This window comes from Oncorhynchus gorbuscha, linkage group LG13 (assembly GCF_021184085.1).
Source record: "Oncorhynchus gorbuscha isolate QuinsamMale2020 ecotype Even-year linkage group LG13, OgorEven_v1.0, whole genome shotgun sequence".
NCBI lineage: Eukaryota > Metazoa > Chordata > Actinopteri > Salmoniformes > Salmonidae > Oncorhynchus > Oncorhynchus gorbuscha.
In genome coordinates this window covers 88,247,562-88,268,842 of record NC_060185.1, presented here as the reverse complement: position 1 = coordinate 88,268,842, position 21,281 = coordinate 88,247,562, and the positions used below count along the sequence as shown (strand labels likewise).

At 42.8% G+C, this 21,281-nt stretch overlaps 1 protein-coding gene across 2 annotated transcripts; it reads right to left on the bottom strand.

Annotated features, from left to right (window-relative positions):
* Positions 1–15: 15 nt before the first annotated feature.
* On the bottom strand, positions 16–1,577 carry pin4 (protein (peptidylprolyl cis/trans isomerase) NIMA-interacting, 4 (parvulin)). Of its 2 annotated transcripts, none has more exons than XM_046296023.1 (4): positions 1,381–1,577; positions 1,135–1,208; positions 874–993; positions 16–441 (listed from the first exon to the last, which is right to left on the bottom strand). In XM_046296023.1, exons 1-4 carry the CDS (start codon positions 1,478–1,480, stop codon positions 283–285), a joined length of 453 nt encoding a protein of 150 aa, XP_046151979.1. In that variant the 5' UTR covers positions 1,481–1,577; the 3' UTR covers positions 16–282. The 2 variants fall into 2 exon arrangements, with proteins under 2 accessions (XP_046151979.1, XP_046151980.1); XM_046296024.1 differs by having other exon boundaries at positions 1,399–1,577.
* Positions 1,578–21,281: the final 19,704 nt, after the last annotated feature.

Below are 21,281 nucleotides of genomic sequence, written 5' to 3'. Positions count from 1 at the left end.
GGGCATTCATTCACATACATTTGACAATGTTTGTTTAATTGACCACCAGTGTAAAAAATTACACCACTTTTTTATTAGCTACAGACAGGAGTACATACATCTTAATAGCCTATGTCTCTTTACAGAGCATTTCATTTTGAGCTTTTGTTGTGCCATTACCAGGACATGAAAAACATTATACAAGAAAAAAATAAAATAAAATAAATTGATTGTGCCATCTCCTCAGAGAGAAAGCAGAGTGTCCCAATGTCAACGTGAAGAGTAGTGGATATTTCCTTCGGGTCATTTCTTCCCTTCCACCATGATGATGTGGTAGCCAAACTTGGTCTTGACGGGGGGGTCTGTGTAAATGGGTTTGTCCATGGTGCTGTTGGGTAGGGCGAAGGCAGCGTCCTGGAAGGGTCCGGTCATAGAACCTCTTATCATCCAGCCCAGATCACCCTGTCACCACCAGGATAACACTACAGTCAATATTGCCACAGTCACACAAGGTTAAAACGGGTGTATTCATAATTCAGACACTGTTGCAAAATGTTTTTCAATGGAAACGATTCACTCCAATGGGAAATTCGGTTCTATTGGACAGATTCGGGTAGGTCTCTCCCATTTCATTGCTTTTACGTCTGTCTTGTTCCCAGAGTAAACGGTTTCCGTTGCAAAAAGTTTTGCAACAGACCAAAATGTTCCAACAGTCTGTGACAAATGAATATTCCCCCCAGTTCTCTCACCCTAACAACAATATTGAAAAACTAGACAACAAGACAAAGAGGATGCCATCCAGTGGACCTTTTAGGTACTAGCAGACAGCACCCTATACATGATAAACCAATAGGTTCATGTATGTTAGTTGGTGCATGGGAACTGCTCTCTTACCCCTTGTCTGGCTTTGTCTTCACTGTACTGTGAGGCCACTTCACTGAAGCGAACCCCAGCCTTCAGTTTCTCCATCGCCTCCATACATTTACCATGTTTTTCACACAGGATATGTCTGACCTGGGGAATACGTTAAAACAGTATAGTCAGTCAATTTAACTAGCTGTCTATACTTACATAAGAACACATACAGTGTAGCTAAAGACTACATGGTGTATCTAGAATGTAGCATTGCATAGAGTAACTAACATAGCTATCCACCTTAACAGAAGTGCCTCCTTTAATCGTCTTCTCTTCCTTTTTGTCTTTGTCACCACCCCCCGCAGCAGCTCCACCTGAATGATAACATTCAACATAATAACATGACTTACATGGAGATAACTAACGTTTCCTAGCTGCTAACTAACTGCCACTGAACTGCACACAGGATGTGTATTTCAGTTGGCAAGCTAGTTAGCATGTTCTCAATCCAACATGCTTTGTCGATTTAATGAAGAATAAACATACCTTTCCCTCCCTTGCCACCTTTCCCTGCCTCCTTGCCACCTTTCCCTGCCTCCTTGCCACCTTTCCCTGCCTCCTTGCCACCTTTCCCCTTAGGTGGCATTCTTGAAAATACCCTTAAATGAAAATGAATTGGACAACAGGAAAGAAATCTTCCAGATAGCCAGCTACCACAAGGCAAGCTTGTCTTCTTCGGTGGGGATTATCGGCGGTTGATATCCAACGATATGGAGCATTACCGCCACCTACTGTACTGGAGTGTGGGCCAGAGACACGGATATGCAAAGTCCTACCTGCCAGCCCGGTTGCTCTGAAAAAAGATACAATATTTTAGACTATATCTAATGACGGAAAGTCTGCTCAATCCAAGATTACAACCAAATGACTACAGAATTAACACAAACATAGAAGAGGCAGGTGGCAGTGGGAGGATGTAGGGATCTGGTCTGTCTGTCTGTCTGCCTGATATATTTATTTTTATTTTTTATTTCACCTTTATTTAACCAGGTAGGCAAGTTGAGAACAAGTTCTCATTTACAATTGCGACCTGGCCAAGATAAAGCAAAGCAGTTCGACAGATACAACGACACAGAGTTACACATGGAGTAAAACAAACATACAGTCAATAATACAGTATAAACAAGTCTACATACAATGTGAGCAAATTAGGTGAGAAGGGAGGTAAAGGCAAAAAAGGCCATGGTGGCAAAGTAAATACAATATAGCAAGTAAAACACTGGAATGGTAGTTTTGCAATGGAAGAATGTGCAAAGAAGAAATAAAAATAATGGGGTGCAAAGGAGCTAAATTAATTAATTAATTAAATACAGTTGGGAAAGAGGTAGTTGTTTGGGCTAAATTATAGGTGGGCTATGTACAGGTGCAGTAATCTGTGAGCTGCTCTGGCAGTTGGTGCTTAAAGCTAGTGAGAAAGATAAGTGTTTCCAGTTTCAGAGATTTTTGTAGTTCGTTCCACTCATTGGCAGCAGAGAACTGGAAGGAGAGGCGGCCAAAGAAAGAATTGGTTTTGGGGGTGACTAGAGAGATATACCTGCTGGAGCGTGTGCTACAGGTGGGAGATGCTATGGTGACCAGCGAGCTGAGATAAGGGGGGACTTTACCTAGCAGGGTCTTGTAGATGACATGAAGCTAGTGGGTTTGGCGACGAGTATGAAGCGAGGGTCAGCCAACGAGAGCGTACAGGTCACAATGGTGGGTAGTATATGGGGCTTTGGTGACAAAACGGATTGCACTGTGATAGACTGCATACAATTTGTTGAGTAGGGTATTGGAGGCTATTTTGTAAATGACATCGCCAAAGTCGAGGATTGGTAGGATGGTCAGTTTTACAAGGGTATGTTTGGCAGCATGAGTGAAGGATGCTTTGTTGCAAAATAGGAAGCCAATTCTAGATTTAACTTTGGATTGGAGATGTTTGATATGGGTCTGGAAGGAGAGTTTACAGTCTAACCAGACACCTAAGTATTTGTAGTTGTCCACGTATTCTAAGTCAGAGCCGTCCAGAGTAGTGATGTTGGACAGGCGGGTAGGTGCAGGTAGCGATCGGTTGAAGAGCATGCATTTAGTTTTACTTGTATTTAAGAGCAATTGAGGCCACGGAAGGAGGGTTGTATGGCATTGAAGCTTAACTGGAGGGTTGTTAACACAGTATCCAAAGAAGGGCCGGAAGTATACAGAATGGTGTCGTCTGCGTAGAGGTGGATCAGAGACTCACCAGAAGCAAGAGCGACCTCATTGATGTATACAGAGAAGAGAGTCGGTCCAAGAATTTAACCCTGTGGCACCCCCATAGAGACGGCCAGAGGTCCGGACAGCAGACCCTCCGATTTGACACACTGAACTCTATCAGAGAAGTAGTTGGTGAACCAGGCGAGGCAATCATTTGAGAAACCAAGACTGTCGAGTTTGCCGATGAGGATGTGGTGATTGACAGAGTCGAAAGCCTTGGCCAGATCAATGAATACGGCTGCACAGTAATGTTTCTTATCGATGGCGGTTAAGATATTGTTTAGGACCTTGAGCATGGCTGAGGTGCACCCATGACCAGCTCTGAAACCAGATTGCATAGCAGAGAAGGTATGGTGAGATTCGAAATGGTCGGTAATCTGTTTGTTGACTTGGCTTTCGAAGACCTTAGAAAGGCATGGTAGGATAGATATAGGTCTGTAGCAGTTTGGGTCAAGAGTGTCCCCCCTTTGAAGAGGGTGATGACCGCAGCTGCTTTCCAATCTTTAGGAATCTCAGACGACACGAAAGAGAGGTTGAACAGGCTAGTAATAGGGGTGGCAACAATTTTGGCAGATAATTTTAGAAAGAAAGGGTCCAGATTGTCTAGCCCGGCTGATTTGTAGGGGTCCAGATTTTGCAGCTCTTTCAGAACATCAGCTGAATGGATTTGGGAGAAGGAGAAATGGGAAAGGCTTGGGCGAGTTGCTGTTGGGGGTGCAGTGCTGTTGACCGGGGTAGGAGTAGCCAGGTGGAAAGCATGGCCAGCTGTAGAAAAATGCTTATTGAAATTCTCAATTATGGTGGATTTATCAGTGGTGACAGTGTTTCCTATCTTCAGTGCAGTGGGCAGCTGGGAGGAGGTGTTCTTATTCTCCATGGACTTTACAGTGTCTCAGAACTTTTTTGAGTTAGTGTTGCAGTAAGCAAATTTCTACTTGAAAAAGCTAGCCTTGGCTTTTCTAACTGCCTGTGTATAATGGTTTCTAGCTTCCCAGAACAGCTGCATATCACGGGGGCTGTTCGATGTTAATGCAGAACGCCATAGGATGTTTTTGTGTTGGTTAAGGGCAGTCAGGTCTGGGGAGAACCAAGGGCTATATCTGTTCCTGGTTCTAAATTTCTTGAATGGGGCATGTTTATTTAAGATGGTTAGGAAGGCATTTAAAAAAAATATCCAGGCATCCTCTACTGACGGGATGATATCAATATCCTTCCAGGATACCCCGGCCAGGTCGATTAGAAAGGCCTGCTCGCTGAAGTGTTTCAGGGAGCGTTTTACAGTGATGAGTGGACGTCGTTTGACCGCTGACCCATTACGGATGCAGGCAATGAGGCAGTGATTGCTGAGATCTTGGTTGAAGACAGCAGAGGTGTATATAGAGGAGAGGTTGGTTAGGATGATATCTATGAGGGTGCCCGTGTTTAAGGCTTTGGGGAGGTACCTGGTAGGTTCATTGATAATTTGTGTGAGATTGAGGGCATCAAGTTTAGATTGTAGGATGGCTGGGGTGTTAAGCATGTTCCAGTTTAGGTCGCCTAGCAGCACGAGCTCTGAAGATAGATGGGGGGCAATCAGTTCACATATGGTGTCCAGAGCACAGCTGGGGCAGAGGGTGGTCTATAGCAGGCGGCAACGGTGAGAGACTTGTTTTTAGAGAGGTGGATTTTTAAAAGTAGAAGTTCAAATTGTTTGGGTACAGACCTGGATAGTAGGACAGAACTATGCAGGCTATCTTTGCAGTAGATTGCAACACCGCCCTCTTTGGCAGTTCTATCTTGTCTGAAAATGTTGTAGTTTGGAATTAAAATTTCTGAATTTTTGGTGGTCTTCCTAAGCCAGGATTCAGACACAGCTAGAACATCCGTGTTGGCAGAGTGTGCTAAAGCAGTGAATAGAACAAACTTAGGGAGGAGGCTTCTAATGTTAACATTCATGAAACCAAGGCTATTACGTTTACAGAAGTCGTCAAAAGAGAGCGCCTGGGGAATAGGAGTGGAGCTAGGCACTGCAGGGCCTGGATTCACCTCTACATCGCCAGAGGAACACAGGAGGAGTAGAATAAGGGTGCGGCTAAAAGCAATAAGAATTGGTCGTCTAGAACGTCTGGAATATATAGGATCAAAACTTGTGGAGGAATACAAATAGCATAAATAGGAAAGTGTGCTTCAGTGGGTCTCTCTGGGTGGGAGACTGTTAGATGACTAATGTGATGTAGATGTTGAGCAGCTTCACTGCAAGTTTTAATAATCAATATATATTTGTTTGTTTTTTACAAATAAGGAAAAAAAGGTGTGTTCTACTCAATATACTCTGTAAACTAATTTCCTGTATCCCCTTCTCCCTCATACCAGATCTCTGATACTGCCCACACTACATGCTCCACTGTACATGCTCCACTGTCTCTCTTTCCTGGCAACAATTACACTTTCCTGTTGGATTAATTCCTATCACATTTAAGGTCTTATTCAACCAGATGTGTCCCATCCTTAATATAGTAAAAAATAGCCTCCTAACTTCTGTCGCTTCCTGCCGTCCTCCCCGACTTTCCTCTGTACTTGAAATAAATGCCTGCCCTTAGTATCTCTATTCCACTGCTCCTGCCATCTCTGCACCATCAGTGTCCATATCAGTCTTTTTGCCTCTGCCCTGCTCATTGAAACTACAACACTACTAAGTGCTTGTTTAGCCATTACATCAACTGCCTCATTCCCCTCCACCCCAACATGGGCTGGGACCCAAGTAAATATATATCTGTAACCCATCTGTCTAATCCCGCCATGGGTTTGTAACACCTCATAATGCAGGTCTCTGCTACATGACCTAAAGGACTGGAGACTCATCAACACTGCACATGAATCAGATCAAATAACTACTCTGTCTGGCTTGACTTCCTTCACCCACTGCAGGGCCAACAGTATGGCCATCAGCTCTGCCGTATATACAGCCAGATGATCTGTAATACGTTTCCTGACCCCCCCCCCCATACCACATTCCTGCACTACAAATGCTGGCCCAGTATATCCTTGGATCCTTTGAACCATCTGTGTAAATGGCCACAAAATCCTGATACACAGTATCCAGACGTCTATTAACAAATCAGATGGATCAACACCCTCCCTATCTTTCTGTAGTCTCTCCAATACTTCTAGATCAACTACTGGGGGTGGGAGTAGCCATGGTGGATTTACAGGAATAGCTACCGTTGGACTAAACTCCCTTCCATACAGTGCCATCTCCTCCGCCTGGGTATTACCCACCCACCCAAAGCTTGCGTTTTGTCTTCACTCATGTTCCCAGCATGCTGGCAAAATTCCTTTCGAAGGATGAGACACAATGTCGCTGTAGGTTGACCCAATAATTCTGTAAATATGTTTTTTTGAGCACATATTTCACATTTTGACTATACGTCAGCTACTGTTGGCTGTAGGTATGGTGACTCTGAGACTAAACAGTCTCACACAAAAACACTTTTTTTGTGAAGATGGAGGCAAAATTAACATCAACTATATACATACAAATAGAAGACGAAAGGAATGTGAATATGGCACACAACCCAACTGAACCAAACATCACCAATCAATAACACAGATAGGAGTAAAAGATCCAGTCAGAAACAAAAAGAAAACTCTTACTGTGAAGAAGCAATGAGCATGTAGTATGCCCACACATCCAGAAACTATCAGCTAAACCTTAATCCTGATTCTTTAACATTTCAACAGATAATGTTACTTGAGTTATATTACTACATTTACCTTTTTGATTCACAATCATTCCTTCATCAAATTTACTAACTCCTGCAGGTTCTAACACCCAAAATAGTTTAACAATTAACTATAGTGTTTCCCACATCCATCCCATTATCTCCATAGCTGTAGAAACATTCATATGTACTTTTTACAATAGTAAACTTATCATTATGAGGAGGACCATTCCATTCAGTTCTTATGTCACATATTGCACATTCATGTTCTCCCAACACATTTTTATTTAATTCACTTCTGCCTTTAGTGTTACCTAATGCCAACCTGCATTCTGTTACACCAAGGAATGTAGTATTTTCTCTGAATACATTGAACATTTAACACATTCTTCAAATTATGCAAATTCAGGTGCTATTAAAAGATCAGAGAAAGGTGATTTACTACACAAAATGCAATTGTCCATCCTATGTTTAGCTGTTGTGTACTTTGCCCACTTATACAAGTCATTCTTTACTGCTTTTCTACATGTTTGGTCAATGTCTGATTCTGGGGTAGTTTCTTCATTATGGCTACCCCAGTTAACAGATGTCTAGATTTTCTGCATCAACCCACTTTCTTGTGGTCTTGTTATTGTCTTAGTTGGTGTACTAGTCTCTAAGAGAGCTGAAAAGTAAATTGTGGGGAAATCCCCCCCTTCTTCAGCCTATGAGCCTTCTCCTCCTCCTCCTCCTTGTGACGCCTCCCCTTCTGTTCCTTCCCCAGAGGTTCCCTCCTCTGACCGGACTGGGCTTCCATCTGGAAAGGCATTGATTTCAGGGAAGAGCCGTTCCCATTCTGTAGGTGGTACTTCGGGGTCCCACTGCAGAGGGCTTCCATCAGGGAGGTCTGCCACACCAGGTATGTCATTAGGGGTAGCAGGCATGTCACTCTCCCCCAACCCCGGACTCTTTGGATATTCAGGAGAGAGTGTCTGTTAGCTGTTGGAAGATGCTCCAAGATCCACTTCTCATTTGGTTTCTTCCTGGCTCCTGCCTGGCCCCTACCCAGCTGGTGACCCCCTCTCCTTCTGGTCCCGAAGAGAGATATGTTAGTGTAACAGTATAACTTTAGACCGTCCCCTCGCCCATACCCGGGCGCGAACCAGGGACCCTCTGCACACATCAACAACAGTCACCCACGAAGCATCGTTACCCATTGCTCCACAAAAGCCGCGGCTCTTGCAGAGCAAGGGTAACTACTACTTCAAGGTCTCAGAGCAATTGACGTCACCGATTGAAACGCTATTTAGCGCCCTCCACTGCTAACTAAGCTAGCTGTTTCACATCCGTTACATTAGTATCAGACTTGGAAAGCAAAAACAAAACTTAACAGTATTGACAATGTGATAAATATTTTCATGAATACCGAAATCTGAGATCATGACAATTCCTACTCTCTCTTCACCTAACTCTATGCCTCCAGGATACTTTTCTGCTGGACTCCTCAAAAATAAAAGCCCTAATAAGCTTCCTCACGCTTCCACCCAGTCTTCCCCTTTTGGCACCAGGTTCTGAGAGGTGTTCCCAAATCATGTCATTTTCATTTTGTTTCCCATCTGCTCCATTTCAACATAATCTCTTCTTGAAGTAATTCAACACTGTATATGCTTTCACATCAATGCCTTCAACATGTTGTTTAGAGTACAATTATCCTAAAATCTATCCTTTTTCACATGTTGCATTAACAAATAGAACAAGTAGCTCCCAAACCCAACCCAGTATGTCTACAGTGGAATCTAGTATTTCTCTCCCTCTCTCTCTCTGGTTCCGCATCCTCTGTCATGGTGTTTTCAAGCTCACCCATTATTCAGCTGGACCTTACTTCTTGTGAGAATTATTCACCCACCGAAGAGAGACATGACGATCTTTACCACTGCAGGTGCTATAAGAAGTAGTATACCCCCAGCCTGGTGTATCTGGCTGCTTATGGGCTGCTTTTTTCCTGAGGACATACAAACTAACACATGGCTTATTTCCTGACAACAGACTTTCTTCTTATAGCAAGATCATTCATTTGTAATATTTAAATAACAGTGTAATGTATGTAAACATTCTGTCTCAAATACCTGGCCTCCTGCCACAGATATATTTATACACACTGATAGCCAAATGATGGTCCCTACAGCAACTGCCGTAAGAATAACATGTAATCAGTCAAGTGTCTTCCAGTTGGAAGAATATCCAATCTTAACAAAACTCTAGGTCATAAGTTTCTTAAACTTTTACTATAGTGTTCAAAATGCCACCACCTATCACTTTTACCATAATCTAGGTGTAATGTTCAATTTACTTTGGAATTGTCCCTATATTTTATATTTCTATAATTTACACAGCCAGCTGTCCTTCCTTTTCTGTGAGGTATCTCCTCTAATAATATACATAGTCTCTAGAAATAACACCCCTCCACTACCGTAACCTTCATTTATGAGCCCCCTCAGATCCCCAATGCAGTTCCCATAATACATAAGTCACTACTCCTAATTTCCTTCCATAGTTTGATACATATTAAAACATTCTCAAATCAATTTTAGTCAATTTATAACAGTCTGTCATGTTTTGTCTTATATTGTCTTGTCATTTTGCTTTTCCTTCTGTTCGTTTTCCCCCTGCTGGTCTTTTTAGGTTCGTTCCCTTTTTTTCTCTCTCCCTTCCTCTCTCTCTCCTCTCTATCGTTCCGTTCCTGCTCCCAGCTGTTCCTATTCCCCTAATCAACCATTTAGTCTTTCCACACCTGTTCCCTATCTTTTCCCCTGATTAGAGTCCCTATTTCTCCCCTTGTTTTCCGTTTCTGTCCTGTCGGATCCTTGTATATTGTTCACCGTGCTGTGTCTTGGTATCGCCCTGTCGTGTCGTGTCTCCCTCAGATGCTGCGTGGTGAGCAGGTGTCTGAGTCTGCTACGGTCAAGTGCCTTCCCGAGGCAACCTACAGTTTATGATCGAGTCTCCAGTCTGTTCTCGTCATTACGAGTGGAATTGTTTGTTATGCTTTATTTACCGCTCCGATTTGTCTAGGAGTATTGCATATTTCCTTTTCTGGATTAAAGACTCTGTTTTCGCCAAGTCGCTTTTGGGTCCTCATTCACCTGCATAACACAGTCACTCCTCAGGAAAAGTATACACACGTATGTTCCTCAAAACAAAAATAAATTGACCAAACAAGAAAAGAGAAAAATAAATGATAATAACTGCATATTTGCAATAAATTACCACTACTTCTAATGTAACTAAACCTGGGGAAAACCTCCATCCGTTTAGTTCTAATTGTCACATCCTGACCTTAGTTCCTTTTGTATGTTTCTATTTTAGGCTGGTCAGGGCGTGAGTTGGGGTGGGCATTCAATGTTTTTGTTCTATGTTTGGTATTTCTATGTGTTTGGCCTGGTATGGTTCCCAATCAGAGGCAGCTGTCAATCGTTGTCTCTGATTGAGAACCATACTTAGGTAGCCTGTTTTCCCACTCTTGTTTGTGGGTGGTTGTTTTCTGTTTAGTGTATGTCACCTTAGATAACTGTTTCGTGTCTTCCATTTCACTTTGTTAGTTTATTTTGTGTGTTCAGTCAATAAATTATGACGGACACTTACCACGCTGCATATTGGTTCGATCCTTCTTACTCTTCCTCAGACGAAGAGGAGATTCGTTACATCTATGCCCATATTATGTTGGACTCTTTCTTCTCCATCCTTGGGTGTTATCGCAAAACAGACTATAAACCTTTTATTCAATTAATACAATACAATTTAACATTCAAATTCTAATGCCATAAAACAAAAGAAACAAAACCTTTAATCTAATATTCTGTAAATTCTGTCAACCTCCCTGTCTCAGGATTAGTTTCCAGAGCTTCCCTAGGCCTAGTAAATTTAAACAGTTCTATATCCAAATCATAACTACAATGTTTTATAAATTGTCCAATCCAAATTCAGGATAACAGTCCTTAGTGCTTACTTTAACTCAAATTTGACCTTCTCAATTCAACACACATCATTCCAGCATGTCTATTTCAGATTTCGTTCACAGGTCATCAGACACAGTTGTCCCTCACTCTTCAGCCGGTTAGGGTGGGTTTGAGCTTCACACACACTTGTTGTGGTAAAAATATCTCTCCCATGCATTTAAGCATTCTGACGTCACCTTCCACGATAACTCCCTACTTGCAATTCTTAGGATTCAGGGAATTTGACACCATTAAAATGTTTCCACTCCCTTTTCTTTAGAAACAACTTAAATCCATTTTCAAAAAAAGTTCCATCTTTCTGCATACTCAATTTGAAACTGAATTGAAAAGACCCCTTCCAAAATAAATCCACTAACGCATATTCATATGGTGTGTACCTACTAGTGAACCATAGGTCAAGAACACATAGGAACTGGCCACACTTATCCGGAACTCAATTATAGCCTTATCCAGATACTTTTACTTTTAAAGCGGCCGACTATCACAATTTTTTTTTCACCTTTATTTAACCAGGTAGGCTAGTTGAGAACAAGTTCTCATTTGCAACTGCGACCTTGCCAAGATAAAGCATAGCACTGTGAACAGACAACACAGCATTACACATGGAGTAAACAATTAACAATTAAGTCAATAACACAGTAGAAATAAAAGAGAGTCTATATACATTGTGTGCAAAAGGCATTAGGAGGTAGGCGAATACAATTTACAATTTTGCAGATTAACACTGGAGTGATAAATGATCAGATGGTCATGTCCAGGTAGAGATATTGGTGTGCAAAAGAGCAGAAAAGTAAATAAATAAAAACAGTATGGGGATGAGGTAGGTAAAATTGGATGGGCTATTTACCGATAGACTATGTACAGCTGCAGTGATCGGTTAGCTGCTCAGATAGCAGATGTTTGAAGTTGATGAGGGAGATAAAAGTCTCCAACTTCAGCGATTTTTGCAATTCGTTCCAGTCACAGGCAGCAGAGAACTGAAACGAAAGGCGGCCAAATGAGGTGTTGGCTTTAGGGATGATCAGTGAGATACATCTGCTGGAGCGCGTGCTACGGGTGGGTGTTGCCATCGTGACCAGTGAACTGAGATAAGGCGGAGTTGTACCTAACATGGACTTGTAGATGACCTGGAGCCAGTGGGTCTGGCGACTAATATGTAGCGAGGGCCAGCCGACTAGAGCATACAGGTCGCAGTGGTGGGTGGTATAAGGTGCTTTAGTGACAAAACGGATGGCACTGTGATAAACTGCATCCAGTTTGCTGAGTAGAGTGTTGGAAGCTATTTTGTAGATGACATCGCCGAAGTCGAGGATCGGTAGGATAGTCAGTTTTACTAGGGTAAGTTTGGAGGCGTGAGTTAAGGAGGCTTTGTTGCGGAATAGAAAGCCGACTCTAGATTTGATTATAGATTGGAGATGTTTGATATGAGTCTGGAAGGAGAGTTTACAGTCTAGCCAGACACCTAGGTACTTATAGATGTCCACATATTCAAGGATATCCAGGGTGGTGATGCTAGTCGGGCGTGCAGGTGCAGGCAGCGAACGGTTGAAAAGCATGCATTTGGTTTTACTGGCGTTTAAGAGCAGTTGGAGGCCACGGAAGGAGTGTTGTATGGCATTGAAGCTCGTTTGGAGGTTAGATAGCACAGTGTCGAAGGACGGGCCGGAAGTATACAGAATGGTGTCGTCTGCGTAGAGGTGGATCAGGGAATCGCCCGCAGCAAGCGCAACATCATTGATATATACAGAGAAAAGAGTCGGCCCGATAATTTTTTTATTTTATTTTTTATTTCACCTTTATTTAACCAGGTAGGCTAGTTGAGAACAAGTTCTCATTTGCAACTGCGACCTGGCCAAGATAAAGCATAGCAGTGTGAACAGACAACACAGAGTTACACATGGAATAAACAATTAACAAGTCAATAACACAATAGAAAAAAAAAAAAAAAAATGGGCAGTCTATATACAATGTGTGCAAAAGGCATGAGGAGGTAGGCGAATAATACCATTTTGCAGATTAACACTGGAGTGATAAGTGATCAGATGGTCATGTACAGGTAGAGATATTGGTGTGCAAAAGAGCAGAAAAATAAATAAATAAAAACAGTATAAAAACAGTATGGGAATGAGGTAGGTGAAAATGGGTGGGCTATTTTCCTATAGACTATGTACAGCTGCAGCGATCGGTTAGCTGCTCGGATAGCTGATGTTTGAAGTTGGTGAGGGAGATAAAAGTCTCCAACTTCAGCGATTTTTGCAATTCGTTCCAGTCACAGGCAGCAGAGTACTGGAACGAAAGGCGGCCAAATGATGTGTTGGCTTTAGGGATGATCAGTGAGATACACCTGCTGGAGCGCGTGCTACGGATGGGTGTTGCCATCGTGACCAGTGAACTGAGATAAGGCGGAACTTTACCTAGCATGGACTTGTAGATGACCTGGAGCCAGTGGGTCTGGCGACGAATATGTAGTGAGGGCCAGCCGACTAGAGCATACAAGTCGCAGTGGTGGGTGGTATAAGGTGCTTTAGTGACAAAACGGATGGCACTGTGATAGACTGCATCCAGTTTGCTGAGTAGAGTGTTGGAAGCCATTTTGTAGATGACATCGCCGAAGTCGAGGATCGGTAGGATAGTCAGTTTTACTAGGGTAAGCTTGGCAGCGTGAGTGAAGGAGGCTTTGTTGCGGAATAGAAAGCCGACTCTTGATTTGATTTTCGATTGGAGATGTTTGATGTGGATCTGGAAGGAGAGTTTGCAGTCTAGCCAGACACCTAGGTACTTATAGATGTCCACATATTCAAGGTCGGAACCATCCAGGGTGGTGATGCTAGTCGGGCATGCGGGTGCAGGCAGCGATCGGTTGAAAAGCATGCATTTGGTTTTACTCGCGTTTAAGAGCAGTTGGAGGCCACGGAAGGAGTGCTGTATGGCATTGAAGCTCGTTTGGAGGTTAGATAGCACAGTGTCCAATGACGGGCCATATAGAATGGTGTCATCTGCGTAGAGGTGGATCAGGGAATCGCCCGCAGCAAGAGCAACATCATTGATATATACAGAGAAAAGAGTCGGCCCGAGAATTGAACCCTGTGGCACCCCCATAGAGACTGCCAGAGGACCGGACAGCATGCCCTCCGATTTGACACACTGAACTCTGTCTGCAAAGTAATTGGTGAACCAGGCAAGGCAGTCATCCGAAAAACCGAGGCTGTTGAGTCTGCCGATAAGAATATGGTGATTGACAGAGTCGAAAGCCTTGGCGAGGTCGATGAAGACGGCTGCACAGTACTGTCTTTTATCGATGGCGGTTATGATATCGTTTAGTACCTTGAGTGTGGCTGAGGTGCACCCGTGACCGGCTCGGAAACCAGATTGCACAGCGGACAAGGTACAGTGGGATTTGATTAAAGGGATGTGTTGACTTGGCTTTCGAAGACCTTAGATAGGCAGGGCAGGATGGATATAGGTCTATAACAGTTTGGGTCCAGGGTGTCTCCCCCTTTGAAGAGGGGGATGACTGCGGCAGCTTTCCAATGCTTGGGGATCTGCGGCAGCTTTCCAATCCTTGGGGATCTCAGACGATATGAAAGAGAGGTTGAACAGGCTGGTAATAGGGGTTGCGACAATGGCGGCGAATAGTTTCAGAAATAGAGGGTCCAGATTGTCAAGCCCAGCTGATTTGTACGGGTCCAGGTTTTGCAGCTCTTTCAGAACATCTGCTATCTGGATTTGGGCGAGTAGCTGCGGGGGGGGGGGGGGGGAGCTGTTGGCCGAGGTTGGAGTAGCCAGGCGGAACGCATGGCCAGCCGTTGAGAAATGCTTGTTGAAGTTTTCGATAATCATGGATTTATCGGTGGAGACCGTGTTAACTAGCCTAAGTGCAGTGGGCAGCTGGGAGGAGGTGCTATTGTTCTCCATGGACTTCACAGTGTCCCAGAACTTTTTGGAGTTGGAGCTACAGGATGCAAATTTCTGCCTGAAGAAGCTGGCCTTAGCTTTCCTGACTGACTGAGTTCCTGACTTCCCTGAACAGTTAGTAACGGGGACTATTCGATGCTATTGCAGTCCGCCACAGGATATTTTTGTGCTGGTCGAGGGCAGTCAGGTCTGGAGTGAACCAAGGGCTGTGTCTTTGTACTTAGTTTGTATTTTTTGAACGGAGCATGCTTATCTAAAATGGTGAGGAAGTTACTTTTAAAGAATGACCAGGCATCCTCAAATGACGGGATGAGGTCAATGTCCTTCCAGGATACCCGGGCCAGGTCGATTAGAAAGGCCTGCTCACAGAAGTGTTTTAGGGAGCGTTTGTCAGTGATGAGGGGTGGTCGTTTGACTGCGGATCCGTAGCGGATACAGGCAATGAGGCAGTGATCGCTGAGATCCTGGTTGAAGACAGCGGAGGTGTATTTGGAGGGCCAGTTGGTCAGGATGACGTCTATGAGGGTGTCCTTGTTTACAGATTTAGGGTTGTACCTGGTGGGTTCCTTGATGATTTGTGTGAGATTGAGGGCATCTAGCTTAGATTGTAGGACTGCCGGGGTGTTAAGCATATCCCAGTTTAGGTCACCTAACAGAACGAACTCTGAAGCTAGATGGGGGGCGATCAATTCACAAATGGTGCAACTCCTCCCCCTGTCAGTTCCATCTTGGCGGAAAATGTTATAGTTGGGTATGGAAATCTCAGAATTTTTGGTGGCCTTCCTGAGCCAGGAATGTAAGTATGGTCTTGGTTAATGTACTATTTCAAAAATAGAGTATAGCCTGGGTGTCATATGGCCTGGGTGTCATATTATCTTAATGTGCATGTCCTTGCTACTTCAGCCTGGCAACTAGACCTATTTATATGTAATGCTTTTGCTCCAACAGTACCCACGTGTGTGATTGAAAGACAAACTGTTTTGCCGGGTGTCGTGGTAATAGTATTAAAGTTTAGATGCGATCACCATATAAATTCAACAATGAAAAGGCCTGGAAGGAGGAGAGATGACCAGAAACGATTCCGTTTTATGTGTGGATTAATCGTCGGAGTAGAGGACCTTGTGCAGTTCAGGTAAAATTATAACTCACTGTTTATATCCCAGGACAAATTAGTTATCAACAGCAAACTAGCTAAATAGGACAAATTAGCTAGCAAGTGCAAGCTAACTAGATAAATTGCCATACAGGTTTAATGCTTTTCGACCTGTCCCCAAATTGATATCATTGGTTCAGAATTTGTTTTGATATTTTAACCTGCGTTTCGTGATCGCGTTTGTTGTAGGGGGACAAAATAAATGTATGCACGATGGCGCACGGGCGCAGCCGTTTTGCATGCAGTGAAAAGAGTACAAGCAGAAACAAATCCCCCATATTTTAAGGTTATTTTTTTAGATGTTTTACATTACTATCAAGAGTGAACTATTTTATTGTATTTATTTTCTAAATGGTGTTAATGCTGTGACGTCATCAACGGGAGCCATGCTTTTCCTCCTCTGTTTGCTCAGAGGGTGCTGATGGGAGTTATGTGTTATGTGTGCTCCGGTCTTTTGAATTGCCATGTTCACAAATGCACAAGAAAAGACAAGCAAAGGTTATATCGTCACTGATTAGTGTTGCATTACAGTTTATAGGAATATATATTAATGTGAATGGGGATAATGTTCGAGTGCAAATTTGCAAGGCTACCGTTTGCCTTGTTGCGGGAGAGGGTATCTTTCAGGTGCAGACATCGTGAGTTTGATGATGATTTTCTCATGGGCATTCTGCGCTGTCTTTTATCAGGCAAATATACTTGTATGGGAGTCTAGACGGCAGCATTAACTTTTGCCTTGTATTTGTATCCATTCCATGCAGTCATTCAAAGAGAGATAACCGGCATAATTGTCTTCCACCTACAACTTAAATCAAATCAAATTGTATTTGTCACATACACATGGTTAGCAGATGTTAATGCGAGTGTAGCGAAATGCTTGTGCTTCTAGTTCTGACAATGCAGTAATATCCAACAAGTAATCTAACTAACAATTCCAAAACTACTGTCTTATACACAGTGTAAGGGGATAAAGAATATGTACATAAGGATATATGAATGAGTGATGGTACAGAGCAGCATACAGTAGATGGTATCGAGTACAGTATATACATATGAGATGAGTATGTAGACAAAGTGGCATAGTTAAAGTGGCTAGTGATACATGTATTACATAAGGATGCAGTCGATGATATAGGGTACAGTATATACGTATGCATATGAGATAATAATGTAGGGTAAGTAACATTATATAAGGTAGCATTGTTTAAAGTGGCTAGTGATATATTTACATCATTTCTCATCAATTCCCATTATTGAAGTGGCTGGAGTTGAGTCAGTGTCAGTGTGTTGGCAGCAGCCACTCAATGTTAGTGGTGGCTGTTTAACAGTCTGATGGCCTTGAGATAGAAGCTGTTTTTCAGTCTCTCAGTCCCTGCTTTGATGCACCTGTACTGACCTCGCCTTCTGGATGATAGCGGGGTGAACAGACAGTGGCTCGGGTGGTTTATGACCTTCCTGTAACATCGGGTGGTGTAGGTGTCCTGGAGGGCAGGTAGTTTGACCCCGGTGATGCGCTGTGCAGACCTCACTACCCTCTGGAGAGCCTTACGGTTGTGGGCGGAGCAGTTGCCGTACCAGGCGGTGATACAGCCCGACAGGATGCTCTCGATTGTGCATCTGTAGAAGTTTGTGAGTGCTTTTGGTGACAAGCCGAATTTCTTCAGCCTCCTGAGGTTGAAGAGGCGCTGCTGTGCCTTCTTCACTATGCTGTCTGTGTGAGTGGACCAAGAACACAACGCAGAAAGGTACCGGTACAGAGCTGGTTACACAGTGTTGGAAAAAGTACCCAATTGCCATACTTGAGTAAAAGTAAACATACCTTAATAGAAAATGACTCAAGTAAAAGTGAAAGTCACCCAGTAAAATACTACTTGAGTGAAATTCTAAAAGTATTTGGTTTTTAATATATTTAAGTATCACAAGTAAAAGTATAAATAGTTTCAAATTCCTTATTAAGCAAACCAGATTATATTAAGCAAACCAGACGGCATCGTTCATTTTTTTCTTTAGGAATGTAGTGAAGTAAAAATTAAGTTGACAAAAACATAAAAAGTACAGATACCCCAAAAAATGACTGAAGTAGTACTTTGAAGTATTTTCACCTAAGTACTTTACAACACTGCATCTACATAATCATGGGCTACTGCAATGGAGGGACACTGGATGACGGAAAGACGGGATTATTTCCCAGAGTGGATGATAATGGAGTGGGTTGTACAGGTTACCATGGCACCCAGCTAGAAACATCCACCAGAACATTAAGACCTCCAATGTGCTTCTAGTTAAGAGAGGCGTGGTAAAGGTGGGGGGGACTTTTGGATATCCAAGTTAATGAGGAGAGGACATTCAGCAACACGTGGAGGACAATGGAATTACATAAAAAGTGTATTTATTGCTAAAAGTAGAACCAGCACGTTTCGGCTTTTGGCCTTTATCATGTTTTTTTTTAAAGCCAAAACGTGCTGGTTCTACTTTTAGTAATAAAGATGTTGTAAAAAATGTAATTCCATTTACTTCCAAGTGTTGCTGATTCTTTAGTTTCCTCCGCAATTCATGCACCTTGGTTGGAAATCGAGGCAAAAACAGTGATCCACCTTCCCTTTGCACATCTCAATGAGGACAAACATCCACACAGACAAATAAATTGCACATAATAATAATGATTAACATTTGATACAGCGGTGGAGGGAACAACATTCTGTCCTGCCCTCTACTGGCCACAGAGGAAATGAACTTTTCAACTGTTGGAGGTTGTGCATCATAGGAAGTGTAAGCAATCAATGGATTGCACTACATTGTCGTTAAAACTCGGTCTGTGACCATTTTGGTTTGAAAATCCCCTAAGATGTCCTTCACACTTCATAGGCTTTATTTAGCTCAGGTGTGACCACACCACTGGAGTTGCTAAACATTTAGAATCACTGATTCCTCCTACGCACATGCACGCACATATAGGTGAGAGGTCACCAGTAAAGTCTGAAACATCTCTAATGGCACCCTATTCCCTATATAGTACACTACTGACCAGGAGCCATAGCGCTCTGGTCTAAACTAGTGCACTGTATATGGAATAGGGTGTAATTTGGGAGGTATCCTCTGTCTCGGCATGCTCATCATGGGAAGGGGGAAAACATGTGGGTATATGGGGGAGGGGACGGCATTTCATTTTGATCTCCCAAGTATTTGGAATAATGATATATCTAATGATGGATTGATCTACGAAGTGAACAAAGTGAACTCCTTCTATTGGTTGGAAATTTCACACACTGGGATGTGGTATTATCCATCCACGTCTCATGGCTCTATCTTCTCTATCAGTGGATATATCTCATGGTGAGGTCTGTGTGATAGACATAATTACGTGATGGGTTCAAGAAATATGGGTTGTAAGCGGAAATCTGTTGCAGGACTCATATCATCACACAATCTGACATCTTTCACGTTTCTTACAGATACGCACACGTAGGTACACACACACACACACACACACACACACACACACACACACACACACACACACACACACACACACACACACACACACACACACACACACACACACACACACACACACACACACACACACACACACACACACACACACACACACACACACACACACACACACACACACACACACACACACACACACACACACAGACACACTCACACACTAGCATGCAAGCAAAGGTGTTTGGTGGAAAAGTTCTGTAGTAGAGATGAGATGGACAGGATGAGACATATTCACAACTCTCTTGTCTGAGTCATGAGAAAACTAAGGATGGCTTCCAATCATCACACGATCTGCCATCAGAAATACCCCCTCCTCCACCTCCCCCACGTTCTGTACCTCCCCACTCATCTCTCTGTCCTCAAACACTGATGGTGTGGAGACATAGGTAACTTTGTTGACTGGAACTTATGGCACCTTTCAGATTCCAACGACTTTTATCACCAAGTCATCAGACGTAATAGGAATAATGATACGTTTAGACATCTGGCTTTAAACTCAACATCATCTCAGCACCCAGAAGAACCAAATCAGCTACTTAAATTTGATGTTAAACATTCAATGATGAATGAATTCAATGACGTCAGCCATTGTCACAGAAATCATGTGGTGAACATACCAACATATTGGGGCATACTCCATTCAGATAATATTGTAATGAATCTATTTTCTTTTTATGACCCCTAGCTAGAGAATGGCCTTTTGGTTTGAGGGAGGGTGAGAGTTCTCTCTAGGGGTGAGGCAAACCCTGTGCAAACTACAACACTACCATAGTGAATTTAGAAAAGGCATTTGATAAAGTGCGACTGGGATTTATATATAAATGCCTGGATTTGTTAAACATTTCTGTGAGTCTCTTAGTCAATAGGTTAAAGTAATGTATAGCAACCCCAGGTGACAATAGTAAATAATGGCTACTTCTCATGGAGTTTTGAACTGTCAAGAAGAATTAAACGAGTGTCTGTTGTTACTATATCTGGTTGTCATTGCCTACAATCAGATCAAATAAGAACTTTAGGCGATTATAAATCCAAGGCTTAAAAACAAAGGTGCCCATGTATGCCGATGACTCAAGTTTTAGTCCACAAGAAAAAAAAAAAATCAGTCTCTCGATGTGCAAAACTGATAGAGACATACCCCAAGCGACTTACAGCTGTAATCGCAGCAAAAGGTGGCGCTACAAAGTATTAACTTAAGGGGGCTGAATCATTTTGCATGCCCAATTTTTCAGTTTTTGATTTGTTAAAAAAGTTTGAAATATCCAATAAATGTCGTTCCACTTCATGATTGTTTCCCATTTGTTGTTGATTCTTCACAAAAAAAATACAGTTTTATATCTTTATGTTTGAAGCCTGAAATGTGGCAAAAGGTCGCAAAGTTCAAGTGGGCCGAATACTTTCGCAAGGCACTGTAAATCTATGTAGACTTTCACTGGTAACCACAGTGACCCTGTCTGGGCCTCTCCACCCTAGTCTCTTATCTGCAGTCAGAGGAACTTGTTATTTCAACCAGAGAAAAGATAGTCAACACAGCTAGCCTAATCACAGTGACTGACAGCTCTATGGGCCTTTCTACTCTGCTGTGTTATCTCCTACTTCAATGATGATGATATCTGTGGATTGACAATACCAATGAAACTATGATGTCACCTTAAGCCAATGCCAGACATCCTCAATTGAGGAGAGCGGCTGTGCTATTTCTGCTGTGCTGTGAGAATGAACATGGTGGCACAGTCATGCATCAGAAATTACACCCTATTCCCTAAATAGTGCACTACATTTGACCAACACCCATTTGGGACGCAACCCACATCTCTGGCTTAGAGCCAGGCTATATAGTTACTGTAGGCCTACTTCATGCCTCCATAGAAGGCAGACCTG

Coding starts and splice junctions, on each gene's coding strand:
- pin4 (XM_046296023.1), bottom strand. CDS start 1,480: ATGCCACCTAAGGGGAAAGGTGGCAAGGAGGCAGGGAAAGGTGGCAAG. Junction 1,209..1,380: donor AGGTGGCAAGGGAGGGAAAG/GTATGTTTATTC, acceptor GTTATCATTCAG/GTGGAGCTGCTGCGGGGGGT. Junction 442..873: donor AAGACAAAGCCAGACAAGGG/GTAAGAGAGCAG, acceptor TGGTGGTGACAG/GGTGATCTGGGCTGGATGAT.